The sequence below is a fragment of the Natrix helvetica genome, assembly GCF_964273705.1.
Source record: "Natrix helvetica genome assembly, chromosome: 10".
NCBI lineage: Eukaryota > Metazoa > Chordata > Lepidosauria > Squamata > Natricidae > Natrix > Natrix helvetica.
This window is the reverse complement of record NC_138561.1, coordinates 1,442,222-1,470,135: the sequence shown is the minus strand read 5'-3', so window position 1 is coordinate 1,470,135 and position 27,914 is coordinate 1,442,222. Positions and strand designations below refer to the sequence as shown.

Genomic DNA, 27,914 nt, shown 5'->3' with positions numbered 1-27,914 from the left:
GGGCGTCGAGACGCGCCTTGAAAGGACCCGGGGATGCGAGACTTCCGCCCGAGGACATCAAGCCCCGCCCCTTCCGACTCCGGGAAGCAGCAGGTTCGCCGGATCCCTTCGCCTCTTCGCTGCCATGGCGCTCCTGTGCTCCGGTGGACGCTCGCTCCTGTCTCCTCGCGTGGCCGCCCTCGCGGTCCGAGCCAGGTAACGGCGCCGGCACCTGGGAACGCGGCCGAGAGGACTAGGCCGGCCGCGGAGGGACGAAGCCGGCGACCCCCTTTTTGTCCTTCGGCGGACCCCGTGGCGGGATCGCGGCGAGGAGGGCGGCCGTGATTGGGCGGCTCGGGGGGCGGGAGCGCTTGGGAGGTCTCCGATTGGCGGCCTCGGTGCCCTTGGAGCGGAGACGCGCGGGCGGGGGTGGAGCGGGCGGGGTCTCTCGCAGCGCCTGTCCCAGCCTCCCCCCGCTTCTGCGGCGCCCCATGGCGGGGAGAAGCGGCCTGGGCACCCGCCGGGGGGCTGGCGGTTCCCGCCTTAAGCAGCGCTTCTGGAGGCCTCCCGGCGCCCGAGGCTCCCTGCTCTTCGGGGGAAGGTGGCGGGGCTCTCCCTGCAACCTACGCGCCGAGGGCGGCTCTTTACCCCGCGCGAGCCTGGAGGGGCCTCGGCCTACGGGTGGGGTGGCGGGTCCCGAGGGGTGTAGCTGCTGTTGGTGGGCGAGAGGTTGGGCCGCCGGGCTGATCTCCCCTTCCTGGACGCTGCAGCTCCTGGTGGGCTCACGTGGAGATGGGGCCCCCCGACCCTATTCTGGGGGTGACGGAGGCCTTCAAGAGGGACGGCAGCGCCAAGAAGATGAACCTGGGAGTCGGGGCTTACCGGGATGACAACGGGAAGCCCCACGTCTTGAACTGCGTCCGCAAAGTAAGCTGCTTCCTCTCGGCTTCCCCCACCCCCGGGGTCTGGGCAGACGTCGAATGGGGCGGTTGGAGTCCGGCCTGCACTTGAAGGGTCTCTGGCTTGACCCCCGTTTCCCAGTGTGTGGGAAATGGGCCGCCCATCAGCATTGATGGGGCTCGGAGTGACGTTTCAGGATTTGGGAGCAGCTGGAGCTTCACTCTCCCTTCCTTCCCTCCTTTCTTCTCTTGGGCTATCAAATGAGCTAAACGTGGCTGAAGGTGTGCATGATGGGTGAGGATTATAGAGTTTACTGATGGAATCCAATCCAGAGACTGGGAGTGGCTTGCTGCAGCTTGACCAGGGTCAAGTAGCCCTCTTTTAGCAGCATGAGCTCTCTCACTTAAGAGCTACCAGAAGTCTGAATGAGACCGGAGAAATGGCTTGATTAAACGGACAATCTGCCTATTCAGAAATTACTAAAGCAGCACCAGGGCTGTGTGTTTAAACGTTGCAGTAGTCAAAATGAAATTTTAAATAAGTGAGTCAACAATGAATGGGGTGCAGGCTTGGCATTGTGCAAGTGATGGTTCAACTTTCCTGAGGGATCTTGCTCTCTCAGGAAAGATTAACAAGATTAACAAAGACAGTTCAGAGGACAAATTTAAAGATGTAAGACGGGGGAGGGACAATCTGAATTTAGGGGTTTGCCTTTTCTGCACTGAAAATGTCAGAAAAGTAACCATGGTAGAATTGGCCACTTGAAGGCAGGCCTAGCCAAGGGAATGAGTAATGGGTGTAGCAAAATGCACCTCAGCTAGAAAAGTGGTTACTGCTCAGACTCTCAACTATTTGACTAATTCTTTCTTTACACCGTATTCATAATCCTACAAACCCCCTTCTCCCTGTTGAAACCCTACTTTATTTAGAATAGTAATCTAGGAACAGTATGGGGTGAATATTTCCAATTTACAGACGGGAGAAATTGTTAAGTAAATTGAATGTCTTTATGATCCAGGCAGAAGCCCAGATAGCTGCTAAGAAGATGGACAAGGAATATTTGCCCATAGCTGGGCTAGCAGACTTCAACAAGGCATCAGCTGAACTGGCTTTGGGAGAAACAAATGAGGTTATACAAAGTGGCCGGGTAAGGAGCCAAATGACATATATATATATTAAGTGCATTCAGACAGAGGTTCCTATATCAGAAGGTGTCTTTGCTGTGCAAGATTTGGATCGTTTGTGGATGAAGAGTTGACTTCTGTAGCGGCTTTAGCTGAGCCTTTGAAATCAGTTACCCCCAACTGCTCTTTTGGGAAAAGGTGAAAGGTGAACTGTATAGCCCACCGGTGACAATGCATCTTAATTTTGAAAACACTTGGAGTTTCTGGGCCCCAGAGAGGCAGCTTTTCAACAGGGGAACCATCTCCTTTCATTCCATTTGTTGGAAAAGGTAATATGTGGGACACGTAAATGCGGTTTTGTCTGAAAATGCTGAAACTCCGCCTTTTCCTTATCTTTGGCTTGGATGTGCTACCATGAATCAATCCTACAGTTCAGTGTGATCTCTTGATCTCTCCTCCAACATATTCTCAGTGACTGAGTCCAGAAGAAGATATATTGTGGCTAACCCAAAGATGCATAGTTAATTTAATCGTATAATGTGCAGGAAGTAGAAACAATGTCTCCCTTAGGTTAGCTGTATCTGGGAACCAACCCTTTGGAGCTGCTTGTATCTCAAGAGTGGTTTCAGTTTTCACATTCCCCACTGAAACCTTGCAATCCCATCCATTGCACAAATTAAATCTCCCCATGCAAGGGCCTGCTTGCCCTTAACTTCGTTGTGAGTAGCTTCACTCCCCTCAAGCTCTATTGATGCTCTGTAGTATCGCAACAACAATTGAGAATTACAGTGGTTCTTTTCAGTTGGTTGAGCATGACACCCTCGCAGCGGAGGTAAACAACCTGTGGCCCTGTGGATTTTTCTGGGACTTCCCTTCTCCAAATTTGTAACTTAGATCTGGGGGAAGGTGGATTTTGGGCTCCCATTTCCTGCTACTTTAAGGTTTTTGGCTGCAAAATTAGAGAGCAGCTCAGTGTTTGCTAAACTACAACAATCTCTTTTTCCTTGTTGGTATCTGGATTTTTCATGTGCCTTCTCTCTGCATCCTTTCAGTATGTTACTGTGCAGACAATTTCTGGAACTGGGTCTTTAAGGGTTGGAGGCAACTTCTTGGTGAGTGCTCATTTAAAATCTTTTCCTTTTTTTTTATTTATTTTTTATTAAAAGAGTTTTGTACAAACAATTTCCCCCCTTTTCACCCCCCCGCCATACAATATAAATCTCATACAAATGCTATACCCCCCCAACCCCCCCACAAAAATTCACTTTCAAATATTATACCAAATACTTTGCCCCCTCCTCTCCCCCCATCTTAAAATAGATTACTCGTAATCCCTCTCCTCCCAACAAACACAATATAAATTTCTCTTAGATTAATAATAACACGTTGATCCCATTTTCTAAGCTAATTTAACATCTATAACTCTTAATATAAATTTCTCCTAGCATAACAATGTTTCATTAATCCCATCTTCTAATTTATTCATACATATATATTACCCCACCCTCCACCCTAACCCTCCCCCACCTCCCACACAAACCCACCCCCCTGACTTCCGCTGTATACCACTCTAACAATTCCAAACATCCCATATACTATTTACTCTGATCATCTATCGGTCTAAACATTCTTACCTAAAGGCTACATAATAACTCCTGGTCTGGTATTTATTCTGTATATAATCAATCCATTTTGCCCATTCCTGTGTGTAATCCTCCTGTTTCTGAGCTTTTAAAAAAGCTGAAATTTTTGCCATTTCACGAACCCCGCCACCTTCTGAATCCATTGATCAATTGTCGGCAAAAAATCTTTTTTCCAATGTTGCGCAATCAACAACCTAGCTGCTGTGACCATATACAAGGCCAATTTTGTTTCCCCTTTGGTAAAATCCTTAGCTATACCCAATAAAAACATTTGCAGAGTGAATTGTATTCTTTTCTTAAATACATTCTGCATAACCCACCATATTTTTATCCAAAAAGCTTTCACCTTGTTACAAGTCCACCATACATGAAAAAAGGTAGGATCTAGACACCCGCATCTCCAACATTTTGGTTGAACATTTGGGTACATGCATGATAATTTTTTAGGATCTAAATACCATCTGTAAAACATTTTATAAAAGTTCTCCCTTAAATTCTGTGACTGTGTAAATTTAACATTCTGAACCCATATTTTTTCCCACGTTTCCAACATAACCACTTCACCAAAATTCTGAGCCCATTTAATCATACAATCCTTAACCAATTCACTTTCTGAGTCTCTTTCTAACAGTACATTATATATTCTTTTAACTTGTTTTGGGCCAGTCTCTTTTATCTGCTTAATCAGTTCCACTTCTTTATCCATAAAACCGACCCTGCAATCTTCTTCCCATCTCTTCTGTAGCTGTATGTAATGTAACCAATTTAAAGTAATTCCTTCTTCCAACAGCTGTTCCAAAGTTTTTAACTTCCATTCGTCCCCATCAGCGATAAGCACATCTTTATATAAACAACCCCCGAGTGACTTAATATTCATAATCCCCATGGTGTCTGCAAGATCCAACCAAAGCGGTATTTTATAATCCCAATTGGGCCGGTGCTTCTTCCATACTCTCATCAGGGCACTTCGGAGAACATGATTGTTAAACACTTTATCTACCCTGTCTTCATAAAAAAGATATGCATGCCATCCCAGAACAAGATCATGGCCTTCTATATTCAGCAATTCCATTTTAAAAATTCTTTAAATGTAGAGAATAGGTCTCCTTGAGCCATCTACAAGTTCCAACTCAGCTGCCTCCTCTTTCTTCCTGTTTAGCAACGATTCTTCAGCTCCAGCCATGACGTGTTCCTCCCCAAGCCTTCCTGGGGGAATCACACACCCATTTTCAGAGATGCTGGAATGCAGCTACAAAGCTATCGATATTATGACCCCAAGACCTGCGGCTTTGACTTCACTGGAGCTTTGGAGGACATTTCTGTAAGTTTACACCTATGGGTAGATACGGTGGGAGGATCACATGTGTGGAAAGCATAGCCCAGAAAGCTCCAGTGTGAGACAAGGCTGATTGTAGCTGAAGTCCTGTAGCCACTTTCAAAAAGCCAAGATGATGTGTGAGAGGCTCATTCTGTAGGCAGGGGCTCTTTTATCCGATGCATGAAACTGCAACAATGAGAAGAGGGGTTGTTACCATGTTTTGTGATGGGGGAAATGACTCTTAACACTTCTTATTTAAAGGGATCGTGATCCATACCTTATCCCTGCATCCTCTTTTTTTTTTTTAAAGAAAATTCCAGAAAAGAGCATTATTTTATTCCATGCCTGCGCTCACAACCCCACTGGAGTAGACCCTCGTCCAGAGCAATGGAAGGAGCTGGCCACAGCGGTGAAGGTGAGTGCTGGGCCCAGGCAGGGGTCTCCCTTCAGCCCTTGCGGGCTTTGGCTGTGCTCCTGGGACATCCTTTGGGCCCTGTAGGGTGCAGGGGAAATGGGTGTTTCGTTTGATTTAAATTACATTGGGATTTGGCCACTTTCATTGACTGGCGTCTTGATTTTTACTTTACAATTTAATTTTCTTTTTGTACCTAAAATTGGCTTTTCTTTTATATTTATATCTATTTTTCATATTGTTCTTCATATTTTATTTTGCAAGTGGAAGGGTGCTTTGACTTGAGACAAAGGTTTGCAGCTAACAAAATTGCTTTTGAGGAGGCATCTTATCCAGGAAACTGCAGACATTTGCCTTTTCTGAATTATTAGGGCTAACTATGAAACATAATCCTTTCCCCCTTCAGGAAGAGGCAGAGAAGCTGAGGTCTTTGAGTGGCTGAAGGAGGGAAGAGGTGGCTGGGTGGGTAGTAGTTGCAAAGCCTGTGGGATGGGAGCATCCTGGACCACGTGGGACTTGCCTTTGACCTTCTTATAGCCACATTTTTAGCCTCTGGCGGTAGAGGGAAAGCTGTTGGGGGGGTAACAAGCTGTTTTGTTCAATATATGGTGCTTTCAGAACACTTTTCAAGGACCTCTGATTGGAGAACTCCCGAGAATGGTTGCATTGCTGAATAGCTGAGCCAGGCCAGGGGGACCCAGGGAAAGGGCCCGGGTGAGACTGGAGGCAAGGCCTCTCTTTAGTCACTCATCCTGACCAATCCTGGTTTTCAGTGGAGCTACAGAAATGGTGGGAGTAAAGAGGCACCTAGAGTAGTAATGCAGGGACCCAGATATGAATGTGGTGGAGTCCAAATCCTTCCCCGTGTTTGGGCCTATATGGTGTGTGTTGCTCAGTTTCTGGGTAGTCTCCAAGAAATTACTGAAAAACGATAGGGAATCCGCTGCAGAGGAGGATGCAGATTCTGTGGATCCCCTTCGATCGGGATTCAGACCAGGCTTCTTGGTCTTGTTGGGGCTTCTCAGCTGTGTTTGAGAACAGTGAAGGCCTTGGTGTCCTGGAAAGCTAGAGATGGAGTAGTTCTGTTCCAGGCCGTTGTTTGGGGAAGCCAAGCATCGGGGGCTCTGGTGGGGGAATGGCAAGTCCTCTCCTGGGAGATGCCATCACTAAGCTAATAATGCCCCGTGTCTCTACTCTGGTCCGGGTTGCTGTGGAGGTTGCCCAGCTTGTGGTTAGAAGGCATGAAGGAATGAATGGGAAGAAACAAGCTTCAGAGTAAGCCTGTGAGAGGCAGAGCCCTTGCGATTTGGGGTTTGGCTCCACTTCTTGCGGAAGCCGCAGCTGGAAGCTGTGTCCAAGAGTGGCTGCTGTGCCAGTGGCAGCCGTAGGGACTGCCTTCTCCAGAAGGAGTCGGCAAGGGACGGGCTGCCCATGTGCTGCAGGGAAGGGGGGGGGGGTGGACTGGAGGTTAGCCTCCGCTTTCAAGAACATCTTGCCCTGGAAGGAAGGAAACATCTTGTCTTTCCTCCTGGTCTTCTGCCTTCCATGCGTCTTTGGGTTTTTCAGTGTTGAATTGCATGCATAAGATGCTTGTGTGCTACACATTTCAGGCCTTTGGGGTGTGGTTTTTTTTTTTATTGGGGCGGGTGTTGCATGAAAACCTCAGGTGTCTTGTTGAGCTGCCCCCTTGTACAAGGAGAGGGCCAGCAGCCGAATGTTCTGTTCAGCGGCCACCCTTGGAAACTCTTTTCCAGAAAAGGAACCTCTTCACCTTCTTTGACATGGCCTATCAGGGCTTTGCCAGCGGGGACATAAACCGAGACGCGTGGGCCGTCCGTCACTTCATTGAGCAAGGCATTAACATTGTACTCTCCCAGTCCTACGCCAAGAACATGGGCCTCTACGGTAAGCCTTCTCTCTTCCACACACCCCCGACCCCTCAGCACTTCCTCTCTCAGAGGGGAAGGAAAGGCTCGGAAGGGGAGTTTCTGGGGTGTCCCCAGGAGAAATGGGGTACCATGTCTTTAGACCACCTGTGAGGGAAGGGGAGTTCTCCTGGGTCGATCCCAGAAACCAGGACTAGCGAGAGCCTGCTTGCTGCCCGGAGGGTGCAGGGGCTTTGTGCTGGGCGGTTCGTGCCATCTGTGGCCCAATTTTGGGTACAGCAGACCCCATGCAGCCGGTCAGGAGCCTCCATTGGGGTCTCCTCCACCGCTAAATTGGGTCTGTTCCTAGGAGCCCACAATCAATCCCTCCAACACTAAGCAACTGGCTGGGTTTCTACAGCACAGTAGATGCTGCCCCCACCCCAAAACGGAGGATGGAACTAAACAAAGTTCTCCTCTCTCCTGTGGGGCTGTGGGAAAAGATGGCCAAGGCTTCCACCTGGCAGGGCCTGCTTCTGCCTTGGCTGCAGTGCCGGAGTCTCCTCGGGGCCAGTCATGCAGGGGAGGTGTGCCTGTGAGCCCAGACCTTCCCCCTGCCGCCTCCTTGCAAGGGGTGGATCCTCCATCTTGAAGAAAGGGATCCGAGGGTGATGGGACCTCTTCAGGAGAGGACTATGCCAGAGATTTGTCCTGTCAACGGGGCCAGGGAAGGAGACAAGGGGGGCTCCGGGGGGGGGGGCGCTGGGTGGTGTTGCTAGAATAGGGAGGGGGGGTCCACAGTTAACTTGGCTTCTGCCTCCAGGGGAGCGTGTGGGCGCCTTCACGGTCATTTGCAAGGACTCCGAGGAAGCCAAGAGAGTGGAGTCCCAGCTCAAGATCCTCATCCGCCCCATGTATTCCAACCCCCCCATCAATGGGGCTCGGATAGCTTCCATGATCCTAAACAGCCCTGATCTGCGGAAGGAATGGTGAGGGTCCTGAGAGGCAGAGCCAGACTCTCTTCTGGGCTTTGTAGCCGGAGGCCTTTGGGCAGGGGGGGCCTCGGGCCAGAGCCTGGCATTGAGGGCCAAGGATTCTGTCCTTCACGGAAACGCCTCCACTTCAAAGCGGCCTTTGGAGGTGGGAAGAGCCTCTTTCCAAGTTGGCTTGCTTCTCCCTCTGAGATGGGGGTCACGGAGAGCAGAACGGGGGGGTGGGGTGGGGGGTGGACCTGCTCTCCCTGCTGCTGAGCACCCTTTCTGGCTTCTCTGGGCAGGCTGGCAGAGGTGAAGGGAATGGCCGACCGCATTATCGGCATGCGCACCCAACTGGTGGCCAATCTGAAGAAGGAAGGCTCTTCTCATAACTGGCAGCACATCACTGATCAAATCGGCATGTTCTGCTTCACGGGTCTGAAGCCGGAGCAGGTAAGAAGGGGGCTGGGCCTGCCTCCACCCTAGCTCAGCTCTGTTCACCTCTTGCCCCCTTTGTTTAGCAGCCAGACCCCTGGGGGGCTTCCAAGATGCTTGCCTCCCCTGCCTTAAGGAGGACCCTTATTTTCATCTCTCCTGAGCCTCAGATACTTTGATGAAAGGGCTACAATGAGACTTGCAAATTAAGAATCTGCCCATTTCTTTCTTTCTTTCTTCCCTTTCTTTTTCTCTTTCTCTCATTCATTCATTCATATCCTGCCTTTATTACTTTCACATATGTGTAATTCAAAGTAGCAAACATTTCCATCACACCCTATTTCCTTCACAACAGCCCTGTGAGGTGAGTTGGGCTGAGAAAGAGGGACTAACCCGAAGTCAGTCAGGAAACTTCCATTCCTCTTAAGGCTGGACTAAAACTCACAGTCTCCTGGTGATGGGCCCAACATCACCCAGCCAGCTTCCATAGCTAAGGTGGGACTAGAATTCACAGCCTCCAGATTTTTGGGTCCGTACTTTAAGCACTGCAGCAAACTCTGCTCTCTGCTGCTCTACTCTTTTCTTTTAAAACATGAAACGAAAAGGTGTGGCGTCCTCTCTGGTTTTCCAGACTCCATCAAGTCTATTAAGGTTTAGGCTGAGGGGTTTTTGTGTGTATGTGTGTGTGTAGTTCAAGCCTACAAGGTAATGACACCCTTGTTTGTGTTTCTCACAGTTGAAACAACTGTGCCGGTTGCCCATCAGCTTCTGGGCCAGGTTCAGTCCTGTCCGTTGTGGGGAGGGCCGTAAAATCACTGAGAACTGTTGTCTGGTTGCTGCCCGGAGAGGTTCCAGAGGACAGAGGGGGCCCCGGTCATGTTCTTGCTGTGCTCCTTGAACTTGCTGAAGTGCCCTCAGTCTTGGTCATTGGGAATCAACTGGGCTTTTAGTTTCTATTAGCTGATAACCCGATGTTGCCCAGGTGTTAATTTTTAGGGGGAAAATGTCCGGACTAAACGTAATTTCTAATGTTGGATTTTCCCTCTTACCAGAGGGAGCCCCCTTGTGGAGTTCTGTGAAGTCATTACCAAGGCAACTTCACTGTGCTGCACAGTAGAAGCCATTTTACGGCAGTACAGTATAATTCCTTTTAAGGCACAACAGGCTGTATCTTAACACACACCCTGAGGGGTTTTAGGGGTGTCTTACCCTCCACAATAATTCTTTCCAAAGTGTAAGTCATCTGTGCATTAAGTTTGGTTGAAATTGCTCAAGGCGTTCTAGAGTTATGCTGGAACATGAACACCCACCCATTTATTTTTTTAGAGAGAGAGGGGGAGAGAGAGAGATAATGATGATGAGCGAGAGAGAGAGAGAGATGTAGATAGATGATAGATAGATAGATAGATAGATAGATAGATAGATGGATGGATGGATGGATGGATGGATGGATGGATGGATGGATAGATAGATAGATAGATAGATAGATAGATAGATAGATAGATAGATAGATAGATAGATGATAGATAGATAGATAGATAGATAGATAGATGATAGATAGATAGATAGATAGATAGATAGATAGATAGATAGATAGATAGATAGATAGATAGATAGATGATAGATATGGTGTTGTATTGAAATAACTTTTCTCCTATAGTGTAGCATATAAATTAGTGAAAAATTAAAATAGTGATTGTAGCTGGTGATGCCCAGAAACCCGCAGGATAACTGAGGGATTTCCCCCTCCCATGTTGGTGCTACCTTTGCTGCAGCAAAGAAGGAAGCAGTTCAGGGGGTCTCCAGTGCTTGGCCAGTCAGACAGGCTCCTCGGGACTTCCAGGGTGGGCCTGGGGAAGGCCTCCCCCTGAACTGAAACTTTTGTTTTCCAGGTGGAACGGTTAACCAAAGAATTCTCCGTCTACATGACCAAGGATGGCCGCATCTCCGTTGCAGGCCTCACTTCGGGCAATGTGGCTTACCTGGCTCACGCCATCCACCAGGTGTCCAAGTGAACAGGGAGGAGTGTCTGGATGGCTTCGTACTCTGACTAGGCTGGGGGGAAGAGTAGGAGGAGCAGCAGCGCGTAGCACAAGCATTTCCCTCGCTTTTCATCATCTGTCACTTGGCTGTGTGTCATCGTCCCGTCCCGTCCCCCCCTTTTCATCGCTTGAGGTGACTTCCGGTCATGTGTGCACACACTCCGGCATCCTCTGAGCTGGGCTAGGAAGCTCTCTGCCTCCCCAGGACTACAGCTCCCATAAATGGCCAGCCTAATTTCAATTGTGCCCAGTTCAGTGTGCCTGCTTGGAGTGGACGTTCTTCTCCCAAACTCTGTGCCCAGGGACTCAAAGCAAGCTCTCAAAGGAAAGTGGCTTTTTATTGCCAGAAAAAGTTCTAAATTGTTCCTATGACAGGAATATAAGCTTTTTTCTTCATTTCCCAAAAGAAAGCAAGTCATGATTCACTGACAGGTATAATTCTGAATAACCATAACACATTAAATTGCCTTGCCTTTCCTTTGGGGTCTGAGAAACCCTCCTGTGTCCATGTCCAGGATGGGAGGCTTGTGTGGAAAGCCTTCCCCCTGGGGTAAAGCTTTGCAACGTTGGCATACGTTGCGGCTCTTAAAAAACACAACTTGCCAGTGTTGATTTTTCTCAGCTGCTCAACTCACCAAGAAAATACGTTCTCTTATTCAAACAAATGTTTTAGTGCTGCTTCAGTTCCAGTAGAGGTAATTGCTCAAAGGTGTGTGGCAGAACGTCCACAGAAATGGAACATCACATGCATTAAGTAGGACAGAAGTTGCAAAATTGACCCCCAGTGCAATCTTGGCACTGCAGCCCCTCTCTTGTGTTGTGAACGCTGGTATGATGGAGCCCTGAATCTTCTCTTGGGTGTCTTAAGAACATCTGAATGCTCCCCCCTCCCCCATTTGAAAGCAGAGGGCAGGAGAAAGCCGCCATCAGTTGTCAACCAATGAGCTTTACTAGTTGCGCACCCGTCCTGTGCCAGGTTGATGCCGGGGTGTTCGGTCTCCCCAGCTGCACCGTCTGTCCCTTCAGAACCCCAAGTGGGGAGAAGCATTCTGGGGAACCTGCACAGCTGCAGCCATCAAATGCCTCCCGGGGTCCATCCATCCTGTGACGCCTCTTCTGCAGCCAATCAGTGGAAGACCAAAGCTGCCAAAAGAGACACGGGGTGCCGTGGCTGTTGGGAAAAGTGGCCCCCGCTTGGGAAGCCAAGGACAGGCGCCTCTTCCAGCCTGGAGGATCCCATCCTGAGAGGCTGTGGGCAACCAGTCTCTGCCTTCCTCCCCTCCCCCCCTTTAATAAAGCTGCTGTACATCGGACACCTTGGTCTGGGAGTCTTTAGGGTCCCCCTGGTCGCTCGCTTGGGGCCCCTGCACGGGGGGGGGACGGGGGTTGTGGGGCTTGGTGGTGAAGTGACATCCATCTTGGGCACCGGGAGAGAAGATGCCGGGCTCGGCTGGGCCTTGGCTCCGCCAGGGAGGGCCGGGAGATGCCCTGGGCGGCACCTGAATCGCCCCTGCCTTGCAGAGAGCAGCCTGGCCAGGCGCCTCCTTAAGAGCCCGGGGGCCCCGTGCCTGGGCTGCTTTACAGGGGGCCCGACTGGTGTGCTTTGGGTGCCCCTTGCTCCGAAGCCCCCTTGGAGTCTCGGGGCTTCCTCCTTTAATAAATGGCCCCAAATTCCCGGGCTTGCGCAATGTACGGGACCGTAACGCCCTCGGGGGTGGGGGGCTCCGTCTGCAGGTGGCTCTCCTCCTTCGCAAGCGGGGCTTCATGGCAGCCGGTCGGGGCTGAAGGGCAGGAAGGGGTCGCGGAGATCATCCAGGCCACCCCAAGGAGGCGGGAGGGCGGCAGAAGGGGCAGGGGAGGGAGTGAGGGCGGCTTCCTTTTCCCGGCGTCCCGCGGGCAGGCGAGGGTCGCGGCTGGGAGGGCGCTGGGGCGGGCGGGGAGGCGCTTGGGCGGCCCCGGGGCGGCTCCCGGACTTCGCCCCGATCTGGGAGGTCCAGCCGCGTCGCCCGGGGGTCTCGAGCCGGATTCCCCGCCCGCCCCGCATCTGGCCTGGGCACCGGCGGGTGTCCGCCTCCTCTCCTCCGCCGAGCGGCGCGGTGAGGCTCTGGGCGGCTGGGGGGGAGGCTCGGGCCCTGGGAAGGCGGCCCCGCGATCTGCCCGGCTGCCGCGCCGGAGAGAGCCCGCCGTGTCCCTGCCGAGACGCCGGGTGCGGGCCTGTCCCGAGAGCGGCGCGGGCGGGCCTCTTCCCGGCCTCCGCGCAGGGCAGGATCCCCCCCCCCCCCCGGGCGATGCCGGCTCAGGCCTGGGGCCGGGGAGGGGAAGGGAGGGGGGGGTCTCCCGTCCGGCTGTGTGGCCTGGTGGGTCGGGGGCTTAGCTGGGCCTGCAGCGCCCGCGAAGGGCATCCAGGGCGGTGGGCCCTCCTGGAACTCTTGCCCTGCCCGCCCTTAAGGCCCGAGAGCTGTTTGGGGGGGGGGGGGGAGGTCTGGGGTCTAAGAAGCTTTGGGGGGGGGCTGATGTTGCCTGGCTTTTCTCCCCAGAGGTTCTGCTGCTGCTCTCCAAGGACACCCCCCCCTCTGTCTCCCTCTCTCTCCTCCCAAGGGATGTGTGACTTCGCTCCCGGGATAAGCTGGATTCCAGGAGAAGATGACTCAGAGCCACGTGGGCATCAACAGGGACTATGGCGACTGGGAGTGGAGCGCCGACGCGGGCGAGCGGGCCAGGCTGCTGCAGAGCCCCAGCGTGGAGGAGCCCCGGCCTGCCACCACCTCCATGCTGGGCGCCGTCTTCATTGTCGTCAACGCCGCGCTTGGTGCGGGCCTGCTCAACTTCCCGGCGGCCTTCCAGATGGCCGGCGGAGTGGCAGCTGGAATCGCCATGCAGATGGTGAAGGGCCCGTCTTGGTGCTGCTGGGCCAGGGCACGGGTCATGGGCTGGGCTGGGCTGGGCTGGGCCTTGGGGCCAACGGGTACACCTCAAAAGAGACTCGGCCTTGCGGAAGGGAGCAAAGCTCACCTGGGACCCAGTGCTGGCCCAGGGCCTGCCTTCCTTTGCCTTCCTTTGGAGGCCAGGGCTCATTGCCAGCCTGAGTGTTCCTGAGGAGGAAGAGAAGGGTGGTTCTGTTAGCCAGGCACAAGCACCGGAGGGCAAGTGCTGACTCCCTCCATGAATGCTCTTTGGGGTCCCAAAGGGCCCGGCCTGAGAGCCTGCAGGCAGCCCCCATTTATAGGCCAGAGAGCTTGTCCTGTGGGGTGTGGGGTGTCTACACCCCCCCATTCCCACCCTGCTTTGCTGCAATAGCAATAACGCTTAGAGTTATATGCCGCTTTCCAGCCTCTCTAAGAGGTTTACAGGGTCAGCATATTTCCCCAACAAGCTGGGTCCTCATTTTACCCACCTCCGGAAGGATGGAAGGCTGAGTCAGCCTTGAGCCTGCTGAGATTCAAACTGTCAGCAGTCAGCAAGAAGTAGCCTGCAGGACTGCTGCACCACCATCTGTGTGTGTGTGTGTGTGTGTGTGTGTGTGTGTGTTGCACTGGCTGTTCTGCCTGGTGCCCCTCCCTCCTTCCAGGCTAACGCTGCCCTTCCTTGCCTCTCTTGCAGGGGCTGCTGCTCTTCATTATTGGAGGACTGGTCGTCCTGGCCTACTGCTCCCAGGCCAGCAACGAACGCACCTACCAGGAAGTGGTGTGGGCTGTTTGTGGCCGAGTCCTGGGCGTGCTGTGTGAGGTGGCCATCGTGGTCTATACCTTTGGCACCTGCATTGCCTTCCTCATTATCATCGGGGATCAGCAGGACAAGAGTGAGTGTGGCAGTGGATGCCGTGGGCTGCTTTCCCTAGACTTCTCCCAAGTCCCATCTTCGGCGACGTCTTTGCTTTGGGCAGCCCACTTTGAAATCCAGACATAATCAAGCCGCCCGACCCCCGTTTTTCACCCATCCCCTCTAAGGCCGGTGACCTCCTGCCCAGCACCTCTCGTCTTCCACATTTAGAATTTGTCCACGGTTTCTCTGAGGGAGCGTTGCCATCCTGTAGTCCCCTGGTGTTGGCACAAGCACTTTTCTCAGCACTCATCCTGCTAATTCGGTGGATTGGGCCCTTGGATGCCAATTGTCTCTTTCTGTGTCTCCGGAAGTAATTCCAGTGCTGATAAAGAGCTGCGCCAGAGAAGGGAGGAGCTGCTGGTTCACGGATCGCAAATTCACAATCAGCCTGACGGCCATTCTCTTCATCCTTCCCCTGTCCATCCCCAAAGAAATTGGCTTCCAGAAATACGCCAGGTACCTGTCAGTGGGGGGGGGCGAGGGGGGGCTGCTGCTGGTGTCCATATCCCCCAAAGGGCCAACCCCCACAGATGCCTTGTGGGTTGACTCAGGTGGGATATTTTTCCTGCCCGTTTGCAGCTGTGTCAGGTCCAGGAACTCTGGTTTTCCAGCTGCTGCTGTTGCTGCTGCTGAGGTGCTTCCCTTTGGCTAGGTGGTTGCCCGTCTTCACACACACACCCCTTTCTCTCCACCCCCAGCTACAAACTTGCTTTCAGTTCTGTTTTATAAGACAAAGGCCAATTGGGGGGAGTCTCTTTTAACCCTTAACTTTCACAGCAGGGAAAATCCTGTGTTTTCACCCTTAATGCTTTCCACAGTCTTGCTCTTCTACAGGCCGGCAGCTGCTCCTCGCCAACCCTCCCACCAACTGGGTTTTTAGAGCACCCTTCCCTATGCTGTATTAAAAACATGTTTAACTTATAAGCTAAGCCAGTTTGGTCTAGTGCCATGATGGCGAACCCATGGCACAGGTGGCACGTGGGGCCATTTGTCAGGGCATGCATGGCGTGCGCTGGCCAGCTGACTTCAGCTTTCGTTTTCGGCCATTTTTTTGCCCTTAACTGCTGCTTCTAGCTTGGGGAGAGCAGATCGGCTGAGCCCGTCTCTCTCTCTCTTTCCTTGGATGGATCTGGTGGGATGATCAGGCTTCCTTGCTGGGCTTGAGGAGGGGGAAGGCGGAACTGTTGCCCCAGCCACCTCTGGGTGCGGAGAGACGATGCAGCAGGGCAGGAAGGAATCCGGTCTTGACAGAGACCAGAGAGCCCATGCGGGGACAGAGGCAGGAAGACTTGAGCGCAGGCGGGCGGTTTGCCGGCACGTCCTTTGCTTGTTGGGGGTACTCCCATTCGCCCTTAGTGACAGGGAATGCTTTGTCATGCGGGCGAGGGCTGAGCCCCCCTCTGCAACACGCAGGGGGCTCCCCGCAGCCTTGGCTCATACATGAGTCATCTGCCCCCCGCTTTTGGTGCACGATGCCAAAAAGGTTCGCCATCACTGGTCTAGTGGTGAAGGCACTGGGCTAGAACGGGGGAGACTGTGGGTTCTCGTCCCACCTTAGTCGTGAAAACTAGCTGGTTTTTCCCTTAGTCCAACACTCCTCACAGGAGTTGTTGTTGGGATTGTTGGACAAAGAGGAGGAGGAAGATGTGCTGGATATCTCCCATCACCTTGAGTTAATTGCAAAAGTAACAAAGGTGGGATAAAAGTAAGTAATTAATCTTAAGGATGAGAGAAGTTGCATAAAGAAGCAGTATTATTTTTAAATATATAGGTTAATAAGCAATATCAAGTAAGCGTATTAACATAAATCCAAGACACATAAAAAAGAAAGAAAAAAGGAAAAAAATATAGGAAATACCAAAGGCTGCAATGAGCCTAGGCAGGCACTGGCAGAAGCATTCGCCATCTGTCTAAAGTAGAGCAGAGTATAATCTCTTGCCACTGAAATAAGATCTACAAGATCTGTCCAAATTTGATAAATGTGATTCCTGTCTCTGATGTCTCATTCATTTTAACTTTGTGGGTTTATTTTGTAATGTAGCACTTAAAGACACCTAGTTAATTCACAACTGTTACGTTAGCTTGAGTTTTCCAATGTTGGGCAATTATTTTGGCCGATGAATAAAGAATGCTCTCTTTATTTTTAAACTTTAGTCCTATAAATGCATTCCGTAGGGCCAGCTCTGGGGAGCATGCAATTCTTGGATTACTAGTAGCATTTATCTCCCCAAAGTTTTTACACCCAAAGAGTATAATTTTATCACAAATGAAAGACTGACCCTTTTGCTTTGACCACCTCTTGAACATTTGAAAGAATAATTTTGATATATTTATGCCAATCCAACAGGAATCGGGTGCCAACGATGTATAAACTTCTTGCATTGAAGTTGAAGTCAATCAACCCAATTTTCATAACCTTTACCAATTGATCTCCTGCATGGGATTACCAAGATCCATATCCCAAGCTTTCTTTCAAGCATTCTTTCAATCGATAGGATCTCCTATTTCTGTTTGTAACAGACATTTTTGAAAATGTTGCTATTGAAATAAAGTGTATATGAAATGTTTCTTGTTGATCACCACATCCCTACATTCTGCTCTCTTTCAGCTCCTTGAGTGTGATCGGGACCTGGTACGTCACAATTGTCGTCATTATAAAGTATTTTTGGCCTGATCAAGGGATCTCCCCAGAGGCAATCACAACCAGGTACGTGAGCGCTGGCTGTGCCCAGGGAGGCAGAGGCTGCTGCGGACTGGCATAAAAAATAAAGGCCTCACCCGCCCCGCCCTCCCACTCCGCCATCTTCTGTATTGCACATCTGGCCGTCTTTTACATGACAGTGTCAATTGTTGTGTGTTGTTGGGGTTGGCCAGAGAACCCCCTCCCCCGCTCGGTTAGCAGCAGTAACTGGCTCGCCTCTTCCTCGAGCTGCAGCTGCTATTTTGCCCGGGGAGGGGAGCAGCCGCCTGGAAAGGGGGTCTCCTGTGGCCCAGTCGTGGACAGATTGGCAGCATTGTTTCATCCCTATTAAGAGCAGAGGAGAACCACAGTTGGGGCTGGGAGTGCACGCCCTTCGGATGAGGCGCTTGTGGGGGGGGGGGAGGATCCAGCCGTAGCTAACGCAGCTCCTCTTCCTCCCCGCAGCCCTTCTTCCTGGGTGTCTGTCTTCAACGCCATGCCCACCATATGCTTCGGTTTCCAGGTAAGGTCCGTGCGGCTCTGCTGTCTGCCCTGTGATTTGCCAAGAGAGACTTTGCTGAGGGAGCAGTTGGACATTTTTCGTCCTTGAAAGCATCTAGAGCAGGGGTGTCCAAACTTGGGAACTTTAAGACTTGTGGACTTCATGCTGGCTGGGGAATTCTGGGAGTTGAAGTCCACAAGTCTTAAAGTTCCCAAGTTTGGACACCCCTACTCTAGATGCTTTGGCTTCGGCCCTTTCAATTTCCCTCTCTTCCCCCCCCCCCCCCCAGCTCTTGCTGGTGGTTTGAAGGCACCCCTCCCTTCTTGTTGTGGGCGGAGGGGTCTCTGCTACTCAGGGCCTTGAGGCCCCTTTTAGCTCCTCTGGGTCTTTCCTGGGTATCCAACAGAGACCGTCTGAAAGGGGATCCGGGAGCAGCTTTTCAGTCATCCTCCAAATTGGACTGGATTTCCTTCTTTCCTAAGACCGCAAACTAGTGGTGTGACACGCTGGGTCTAAGAGTTGAACGAGTGTTTTTTGTAGCTACGCCACCACTTTCGAAGCTTTTGGGATCGGTGGTTTTCCAAAGGGCCAGAAGTGAGTGATGGGAGGAGTCAAAGGGCCGTTTTGGGCCAGAGGACGTTCCTAGCTGAGCACGGAGATGAAACGTGAGAGGTGTTTTAGGGCTGACCACGGGAGCTGACCACTTCCTGAGCAGTGATTTAGGGAAGCTGGCTGGTGAGAACCGATGTGCTTGTGTCTGAAACGAAAGGGCAGTTGGAGAGCCTGGGGGGTGCAGGGTGGCCTGCAGGCACCTGCCCTTCCGTGGGTTTCCTCTGGGAAGGAAAGAAGGGAGGGAGGATCCAGAGTGGCAGCCGGGGGGAAAAGGCCATGTGTGCCAGAGAAGAGCTTCTCTCCTGACAAAAAGGGCTTGTAAGTGGCCATGGGCTCTATCCAGTGGCAGGTTCTCAAACTCCTGGCTACACCCAGCACAGGCTGCCCATCCTCAGCGCTGAGAGGATGGACTTTGGATGGGGGGTGTTTATGTTCTCCCCCCCCCCTCCGCCAGGACCGCTGATTGGCTTACACCTCAAAGAACTATCTCCCACTGTCCAGCTGTCCAGGTACCTCTCCCTGTGGTGTCCAGCCCTGTGAAGGAAGCCAGGCGGGTTGGGTGGTGATGGGCATAGAAGGCATGTGGGCAAATGAGCTGTGCCAGCCTCGGAGCAATTCAGATGATCGCCGCCTTGCTGGGCATTGTGGAGCAAGTCAAATGTGCTGGGGGAGGTTTCTGCCTGGGGGGCACCGCAGGAGGGATCATGCACCTGAATCCATCCCCACCTTCGGATTCCTTCTTCCAGGTTGCTTCTGCACCTGGAAGGGGAGGGAAAGGAGCTGCTCCGTATCAGGATCTTGGCAAAGATGCGCCCAGAGGCAGCACATGCCAAGTGGGCAGGAATGCCGTGATCCAGACTCCAGTTCTGCAGCTGGGGAGCAACGCCTCTGCCATGTCAGGCTTGATCCTGGCACGCCTTTGGGCACGCCTCCCCCCCGCAGCCCGTGCCAGGGAGCAGCAGAGCCTCCCTTGAGAAGCCCCCTCTGGCCTCGGTGCCTGCGTTCCCCTGTGGAGCCCAAGGAGGAGGGGGCAGGTTGCACCTCCCAAGTGTCTCAGCCTGAGCTTGGCTAACAGTCAGGGAGGAGCTTTGGGCCTCTAAGGCTTCACTTGGCGGGGGGGGGGGGGGGGGAGAAGAGCCCAAGTGGCAGCATTGGGTTTCCCACGGAGAAAGTTCTCCGGCCACTCTGGAAAAGGCTGCAATGAAACGTGGAGGTTTTAAGGAGATTCACATTTGATACTGGCAAGGAATCGCTTCCAGGCTACGTTAAAAAGGGTGATGGCAGTTAAAATTATTCTCAGCTACTGGAATGAAATGCAGGCAGTAACTACCCATCATTTGGTTAAGGAGGATGTTTTCCCCAGGAATCTTGGATTCCTAGTTGGGAATTGAGGTGTTTCCAAAGCAGGACTCCTGAAATGGATGTCCGTCTACAGGGACCAGAATGCCTGCCTAAGTGGATGAAGGACGTGGGGACCTGGTGTAGCGGTTCTGTTGGGGATGGCGGCCTGGCCCCTCTTGCCCCAAAGCAGCTTTGCTGCACACCCCCATCCACACACACCGAGCCCCTCCCTCTCCTTTGCAGTGCCACGTCAGCAGCGTGCCCATCTTCAACAGCATGAAGTGCCCGCAGGTGAGGTCCTGGGGAGTCGTTGTGACAGCAGCCATGGTCATCGCCCTCTTTGTCTACATGGGCACAGGTAGGGAGCGGACCCTAAACCCAGCTGCTCGCTCTGCCCAGTTGCTTCTGCTTTGGCCGAGGCCCCAGCAGAAGCCGTGCCTGGGGTGGCCACAGCCTCCCTCTGTCTCTGCTAGGGGTTTGTGGCTTCCTGACCTTCGGTGAGAGTGTGCAGCAGGACGTGCTGCTCTCCTACCCCTCAGACGACATCCCAGTCGCCTTCGCCCGGGCCTTCATCATTCTCTCTGTCCTGACCTCCTACCCCATCTTACACTTCTGTGGCAGGTGAGCAGGCCGGCCGGCCGGCTGGCGGGGGGATATGGGAAGGGGCACCTGCTGACCCTCCCGAGGTCTCCCTCCTAGAACTGTCCTGGAAGGTCTCTGGTTGCGCTACAAAGGGGAAAGCATGGACGAAGACGTGACTCGGGAGAGACGCCGACGCCTCTTGCAGACCTTCTGCTGGTTCCTTCTCACCCTCCTCCTGGCCTTGTTCATTCCGGACATCGGCAGAGTCATCTCGGTCATCGGGGGGCTGGCCGCCTGCTTCATCTTTGTCTTCCCAGGTAGGAAAAAAGCTTTCCTGGCTGGCGGGAGGAAGGCGGCTCCTCTTGGGGTTCTTGGCTGCGGGATGGCCGTCTTCTCCGTTTCGGGGCTTGGATGACCTGCTGGTCCGGGCTGCAGCCAGTTCAACTCAACTCCGGCTTTGGGGACAAGATTGGCAAGGAAGGCAGCCACAGCTGACCCTGAAAAGCCACCTCAGGTTCTGCCTGGGGCAGGAGACGAGGCCAGAGAGGGGGAGGGGGAGCCCAGCAAAGGACAGGCAGGGGGTTTTCTGCCTCTCCAGGGACAGGGTGGGAATCCCCTTCTGGCTCTCTGCGTCCTGCCCAGGGCTGACCCTTGAAGGGAGTGGACGCCTGCCTGGCTTAGAGACCCTCCCATGGAGCACAAGTGGAAAAGTGCTTCCTCTCAACTCGTTCTCACGGGGATGGAGGGGACTCGATCTCTGGGGCCACTGTGGGGCCGTTGCCGAATTCTGCCGGTCTGTTTTTCCCTTGCCAGGCCTCTGCCTCATCCACACCAAGCTTTCTGAGGTTCAGGGAGCTGGAGGAGTGAGGTAAGAGAGGTGCTTGGCCTTGACCCATCATCCCCTCCCTGCTCTCCTCCTCGGTGGCCTGAACTGTGCTTTTGTCTCCTGCCCTCAGCTGGTGGATGGTGATCGGCTATGGGATATTCATGGTTGTCCTTGGCACTTTCATCTTTGGACAGACGACGGCCAATGCCATCTCCATGGACCTCAGGAAGTGATCCACCTCCGCTCCTTCTTTGACTCCAGACAGTCCCCTGTGGACTTCTAAGGAGCCCCATTGGAGCCCAGTTTGGGGATTCCTCAGCATTGACAAAACACTTTTTGTTTTTCTGGTCAGCTCACTTCTCTGGCTCCCGGGTGGTGCTGGGAGGAGGGCTGTTGGCCTTCACCTGTTGCCCCCTCCCCTAAAAAGCCCAGAGTTCCCGTGGACTTCAGCTGCTGCGGAGGACGTCCCTCCATTTAGCCAAGGAGCTTCTCTGTTTGGACCAAGGATGGAATAAAGTGAATGTATTTGATTGTAATTGTTGTGACATCAAATGTAGGAAGGAATGAAATATTGCAAGTCAACATGTGAAAAGCACCGAGCAATTTTAGTGAGGAAAAAGATCCCTCATGTTAAGCTGCTTTTGCTTCTTGTATCTGAAATTAAATCTTGTAAAACAAAGGGGGGGAAATGAGAGAGAGAGAGAGAGAGAAAGAAAGAAAGAAAGAAAACCTTGACTAGAAATGCATACTTTTTCCCTCCAGAGATTTGGAATTTATTTGGATTCACTCATTCATAACCTCCTTCCCCCTTCCCAAGAACGTTGGTGCTTTGGGCAAAATGGGTGTGGCTTGTGGGGTGGGGGAGGGGAGGGGTTCTCTGCTCTCCCCTTTTGCTTCTGCAGCCGAACCCACCTGCTCGGTTGGTGATGGATCCAGATCAGGCCTGGCTCTTCGTGAGAAATAGTTTGTTCTGGCAGGAGAGAAGGGGAACTTGCGCTATCATGGCTGGTGCAACCAGGCCAAAGGTTTATTGAACCCCCTTTTCCGGCCTGCCTGTCGGTACCCCAGGGCTTTCCCCAAATTACATTTCTGGGATTTCGCAGCTTGAGTGGGCATGGTACACCTTTATGGGGAGTGGAAACACCTTTATGGGGAGTGGAAACAAGGGGCCTCTCCCAAATCCAGCACCTTGTGCTGCCCTCTTCACTCACACATAACGGTGGTTTAGTGAGTTTATTATTACGCAGCAATTCCCTTTACCAAAACCCAGAACTGTCCCCACGAACAGGCGGAGGTTAGGCCACGGAGCAATGGCCAAGGAGTCCACAAGGCACTTGAAAGTTCCCCTTTTGCCACTGAGCCTCCCTTCTCCTCTCTCCAGTTCAGAAAACCCCCCACTGCAAAAAAAGACCAGAAGCGCCGCAACAGGAACAGCTGGGAAATAGCAGAGCTCTGACCGGCTCTGCGAAAACCCAGCTGTACACCTGCTGTCAAGGACCTTCGGGTTGGAACCTGAACAGGGGGGAAAAAAGAAACCTCTTGTAGACCTAAGAGGAACCGGCAGATCCTCCAAAAGTCTGAGATAAAGTTCTTCAAATTGAGAGCGGAAGCAGAAGTGGAAGAAGCTTTAATGGTCACTTTCAAGTCAGGGCAACTGGACCAAGCTATTTGGGCAGGAGGTGCTGGGACAAAGTGCTGGACCTGGGTGAAAGAGGGATCAACCCAAGGTAAAGAAACCTTAAATTTGGATAGAAAGAGACCTGGAGCAGAATTTAGCGGCTATTTGACAGATGGGGGGTTTAATAGAGGGGGGGAAAGGGGGGGCAGTGATAAAAACAGAAAGCCCTAGAAGACTTTTAGTCCCAAAATTTGGACTAGGAAACATCAAAAACAATAAAAGTACTTGGGAGGAAATTTCCTTTCTTTCCTTTTTCTATTTTTTATGGAATTGACAGCTAGAACACATTGCCTACAGTGGAGAGGGAGACATCTAGTGGTGAGAAAAAGATACTACAGGACCCAATAAAATTTGACAGGAGGAAATGCCGCATTTTTCAGAATATAAGCTGGAGTATAAGACCCCCTAAAAGAGCGTGGAAATCTTGATGCATCTTATACACCAAATACAGCCATTTTGGCCTCCCGAAGCCCCTGCCCCGCATCCCATTTTTGTGAAAAATGGGCAAAAACGGGCTGTTTATCACCAAAATGCGGGGGGGGGGAGGTTGCCTTCCCCCACCCCCCCAGAAGCACTCTGCAGGCTTTAGCAGGGCTAAGAGAAGTGGGAAATGCCCCCATTTTGGTGAAAAACAGGCAAAAATGGGCCGTATTCATATGATAACAGACAAGTGTGATATCCACAAAAGACCTAGGAGCGCAGTATCCGGCAGGTATCCTGGTGCCTCGTTGTGGCTGAAAGCTGCGTCTAATGGGCAGCAAGAGCGCGTCCCGTGAAGGGCGAGGCGGCGGCGTTCTGGCTGGAGTAGCCGGGGCTGTCAAGAGGGCTTGGAGCTGTGGCAGTGGTCCAATTTTGGGAGCGTGGGGCAGAGCGAAGAGAAAGGATGAGCCGCGATGTTGAGAAGGGTGGGAGGCGAAGGCTGGGGGCCCCTTGGAAGAGGGAGGAAAGATTAGCTGCTGGGCCGCTTTAGCGCAGCGCTCTGCTCGCCCATCCAGATGAGACCCGAAGCATTCCAGCTTAGCACCTGAGACGGCCCAGCCGTTGAAGCAGCTCCGCAACAGCCGCTCTTTTTCGCCCCCTTAACTCGTCTTCTACTGGGCGCCGCTTCTTCCGCCTTTCTCCTGCGCTTTGCCGACTCCTTACCCGATGCTGCCACTTTCCCTCGCCTTTGCTCCCCGGCTTTAAGCCCCCTCGCCCTCCAGCCGCTTTCTTTCCCCCACAAGCAAAACAGCAGCCCGCAAACAACAACTTCTCTCCCACACGCCCAGACACGCGCGCTCACACCTGAAGCACTCGGACCTTCCGTGACCACTACCACGCACCTTGCAGCAGCTCCCCGAAGACAAACCTCGGCCTTTTGCCCACCTCTTTCTCCCCTCTCCCGTTCAGAAACCCCCCAGTGCTAATTGGCTGCCCAGAAAAGCTGCCCCGGCTTCTCGGAGACCTGCATTTGGGCAGCTGATCAAGGGCTCCGGTCCCAAAGATAGATTGATTACAATTACGTGCCACCCATCAGAGATGACTCCGGGTGGCTTAGAAACATTACAACTAATACACATTAAATTAATACGGTAAAAGAAAAATTAAGAATAATATTTGAAGGCTGCCCCAAAGAAGAGGGGGGTGAACCTGGTTTCCAAAGCCCCAAGATGCAAGACAAGAAGCAATGGGTGGAGATTAATTAAAGAGAGAAGCAACCGTCGCTTGTACCAACCCCTGCAGCCTAGGTGGACAGGTGCTACAGAGCCAGGGCCTGCGGCTGATGCTTTGCAACGCAAGGTCTGTCATCAACAAGGCCCCCCTCATTAATGAGTTGATCTCAGAGGGGGAGCTAGACCTTGCAGGGATAACGGAGACCTGGTTGGGCCACGAAGGTGGTTTACCCCTCGTGGAAATGTGCCCACCGGGTTTTCGAGCATTCCATCAGCCTCGGGCCCTGGGTAAGGGTGGTGGGGTGGCGGTGGTTATGCGGGAATGTTTAGAGCCGAGGGAGTTCACTGTTCCTCAGATACCCGGGTGTGAGTCCCTTGGTGTGAGTTGGGGCCCAGGGAGGCAGTGGGGCTTGCTGATTGTATACTTGGCTCCTCGCTATGCATCAGCAGCCCTGCCCGAGCTCCTCGAGCTAATCTCAGCGACGGCAGTTGAGACTCCCAGACTTCTGGTCATGGGGGACTTCAACTTGCCGTCAACGGGAGCGGCTTCCGAGGTGGCTCGGGAGTTCATGGCTTCCATGACGGCCATGGACCTGACCCAATTAGTGCAGGGCCCCACTCACGAAGGGGGCCACACACTGGACCTCATTTTTGTATCTGAACAGTGGACGAGTGATCTGGGAATAGGGGATTTAGTTATCACGCCCCTGTCATGGTCAGACCACTCATCCCTCCGGCTGGACTTCCCTGGCGCTATCCCCCACCGCGAGGAGGCGGAACCAGACTCTATAAACTGGTACCGCCCCAGGCACCTGATGGAATCTGATAGATTCCTGACGGAGCTTGGGCCAATACCTGTAGCCTTGTCCCGCTCCCGTTCCGAGGACCTAGTGACTGCCTGGAATAGGGCGACGACTGGGGCCTTGGACCGGGTTGCGCCGTTGCGACCTCTCCTGTGGCATCGACCCACCCGGGCTCCTTGGTTCACTGAGGAGCTCAGGGTGATGAAGCGCCACAGGAGACGTCTAGAGAGCAGGTGGAGATCCTCGCGCTCCGAATCTGACCGAACACAGGTAAGAGCCTATTTGCGGACTTACCTTGTGGCAATAAGAGCGGCCAAACGTAGACATTGTGCTGCTCTTATTGCGTCCGCGGATAACCGCCCTGCCGCCCTGTTTAGGGTGACTCGCTCCCTCTTATCGCAGGGGGCGTGGGAGACACCCTTACAGGGTAGAGCAGAGGAGTTTGGGGAATATCTTCAGGACAAAATCGATCAGATCCGGAGCGGGTGGACCTCCGTCAGTGGACCAGACGAGCCGCCAACAGCGAGTCTTGAGGGACCATTCTGGGAGGAGTTTGACTCTGTTGCCCCCGAGGATTTGGACAGGCTGCGTGGACGGCTGCGACCCACCACTTGTTTAACGGACCCGTGCCCCTCCTGGCTGGTACTGGCAGCCTGGGAGGTGACACGAGGCTGGCTCCTGGGCCTGGTGAGCGCCTCACTGAGTGAGGGATACTTACCAACCGCCTTGAAAGAGGCGGTGGTGAGACCCTTGCTCAAGAGGCCTGCGCTCGACCCAATGGAGCTAGCTAACTATCGTCCAGTCTCCAACCTCCCCTTTCTGGCGAAGGTTGTCGAGAATGTGGTGGCGCAGCAGCTCCCGCGACACCTAGACGAATCCGACTATCTAGACCCACGCCAGTCCGGCTTCCGACCCGGGCACAGCACTGAGACAGCCTTGGTCGCGTTGGTCGATGATCTCTGGAGGGCCAGAGATAGGGGTTGCTCCTCTATCCTGGTCCTATTAGACCTCTCGGCGGCTTTTGATACCATCGACCATGGTATCCTATTGCGCCGGTTGGAGGGGATGGGAGTCGGAGGCACCGTTTTGCGGTGGTTCGGCTCCTACCTCTCCGACCGGAAGCAATGTGTGTTGACAGGGGGGCAGAGATCGTCCCTGAGGCCACTCACTTGTGGGGTGCCACAGGGGTCGGTCCTCTCGCCTCTCCTGTTCAACGCATATGTGAAGCCGCTGGGTGAGATCATCCGTGGTTTTGGGGTTGAGTACCATCTTTACGCTGATGATACTCAGCTGTATATTTCAACCCCAAACCACCCCAACGAGGCTGTCGAAGTGATGTCCCGGTGTTTGGAAGCCGTCGGGGTCTGGATGGGGGACAACAGACTTAAACTCAACCCCTCCAAGACCGAGTGGCTGTGGTTACCGGCGCCTCGGTTCAGCCAGCTGACTCCATCGCTGGCCATAGGGGGCGAACAATTGTCCCCTGTGGAGCGGGCGCGCAATTTGGGCGTCCTCCTTGATGCCCGGCTGTCAATGGAGGACCATGTGGCAGCCGTGGCAAGGGGGGCGTTCCACCAGGTTCGCCTGGTGCGCCAATTGCGCCCCCTACTGGACCGGAGTGCCCTGCGCACGGTCACTCATGCGCTGGTGACGTCTCGCCTGGACTACTGCAATGCTCTCTACATGGGGCTTCCCTTGGGACGCGTCCGGAGACTGCAGCTAGTTCAGAACGCAGCCGCGCGGGTTATTATGGGAAGTACACGTTACTCCCACGTAACACCTCTCCTGCGCGAGCTGCACTGGCTACCTGTGGCCTTTCGGGTGCGTTTCAAGGTATTGATCACCATCTTTAAAGCGCTCCATGGCAGTGGACCTAGTTACCTGCAGGATCGCATCCTACCACACACGTCCCTGCGACCTATCCGCTCACACAGAGAGGGGCTCCTCCTGGTGCCGTCTGCTAGTCAATGCCAGCGGGCGACACCTAGGAGTAGATCCTTCTCTGTGATGGGCCCAACCCTCTGGAATGACCTCCCCCCTGACATTCGAACTACCACCGACCTCCGTTCCTTCCGGCAAAAGTTAAAGACTCACCTATTTCAATCAGCTGGCCTGGCACTTTCTTAGTTCTACCTCCCGGGGATTTATTCATTTTAATTGGGTTTGGGGTTTTAAAAAGTTTTTAATACACTATATACTATATTTAATTTATTATTCTATGTACAGTCTTGCAACCTCCTCCACCTACGTATTTAATTATTTAACTGTTTTGTATGTATTTTATAACGTATTTTAGTGACTGTACACCGCCCCGAGTCCCTTTCGGGAGAGGGGGCGGTCTATAAATATGAATAATAAATAAATAAATAAAACCTAGAACTAAGGAGAAATTTCACAACAGTGAGAACCAAACACCAGTGGAACAACCTGCCTTTAGAAATTGTGGATGCTCCGTCACTGGAGGTTTTTAAGAAGAAACTGGACAGCCATTGGTCCAGAATGGTACAGGGTGTCCTGCTTGTGCAGGGGGCTGGACTATTGGTTGATCTCCGTCTGTCTGTCTGTCTGTCTGTCTGTCTGTCTGTCTGTCTGTCTCTCTCTCTCTCATCACTCTCTGTCTCTGTCTCTCTGTCTTTCTCTCTCTGTCACTCTCTCTCTCTCTCTCTCTCTCTCTCTCTCTCTCTCTCTCTTAAAGGAAACCTTTTATCCATCTGCACTGTGGAA

At 52.9% G+C, this 27,914-nt stretch overlaps 2 protein-coding genes across 3 annotated transcripts; both read left to right on the top strand.

The window, feature by feature from the left end:
* Window positions 1-38: 38 nt before the first annotated feature.
* On the top strand, window positions 39-12,005 carry GOT2 (glutamic-oxaloacetic transaminase 2). The gene is made up of 10 exons (XM_081963520.1): window positions 39-195; window positions 750-906; window positions 1,898-2,026; window positions 3,056-3,115; window positions 4,806-4,967; window positions 5,275-5,379; window positions 7,131-7,281; window positions 8,065-8,230; window positions 8,518-8,668; window positions 10,543-12,005. The coding sequence occupies exons 1-10, from the start codon at window positions 125-127 to the stop codon at window positions 10,663-10,665; spliced, it is 1,275 nt and encodes a 424-aa protein (XP_081819646.1). The 5' UTR covers window positions 39-124; the 3' UTR covers window positions 10,666-12,005.
* Window positions 12,006-12,598: 593 nt separating this feature from the next.
* On the top strand, window positions 12,599-21,593 carry SLC38A7 (solute carrier family 38 member 7). 2 transcript variants are annotated; one of them, XM_081963519.1, is made up of 11 exons: window positions 12,599-12,788; window positions 13,291-13,575; window positions 14,293-14,491; window positions 14,826-14,970; window positions 17,123-17,221; window positions 17,660-17,717; window positions 19,893-20,007; window positions 20,123-20,270; window positions 20,349-20,548; window positions 21,045-21,099; window positions 21,188-21,593. In XM_081963519.1, the coding sequence occupies exons 2-11, from the start codon at window positions 13,336-13,338 to the stop codon at window positions 21,288-21,290; spliced, it is 1,362 nt and encodes a 453-aa protein (XP_081819645.1). In that variant the 5' UTR covers window positions 12,599-12,788; window positions 13,291-13,335; the 3' UTR covers window positions 21,291-21,593. The 2 variants fall into 2 exon arrangements, with proteins under 2 accessions (XP_081819645.1, XP_081819644.1); XM_081963518.1 differs by having other exon boundaries at window positions 12,600-12,788; window positions 13,230-13,575.
* The last annotated feature ends 6,321 nt before the right edge of the window (window positions 21,594-27,914 follow it).

Bases quoted from the DNA above. Each gene is read 5' to 3' on its own strand.
- GOT2 (XM_081963520.1), top strand. From the start codon at position 125: ATGGCGCTCCTGTGCTCCGGTGGACGCTCGCTCCTGTCTCCTCGCGTG. The intron at 4,968-5,274 runs GTAAGTTTACAC...TTTTTTTTAAAG, and splicing joins GAGCTTTGGAGGACATTTCT to AAAATTCCAGAAAAGAGCAT. The intron at 7,282-8,064 runs GTAAGCCTTCTC...TTCTGCCTCCAG, and splicing joins CAAGAACATGGGCCTCTACG to GGGAGCGTGTGGGCGCCTTC.
- SLC38A7 (XM_081963519.1), top strand. From the start codon at position 13,336: ATGACTCAGAGCCACGTGGGCATCAACAGGGACTATGGCGACTGGGAG. The intron at 14,971-17,122 runs GTACCTGTCAGT...GCTCTCTTTCAG, and splicing joins GGCTTCCAGAAATACGCCAG to CTCCTTGAGTGTGATCGGGA. The intron at 21,100-21,187 runs GTAAGAGAGGTG...TCCTGCCCTCAG, and splicing joins CAGGGAGCTGGAGGAGTGAG to CTGGTGGATGGTGATCGGCT.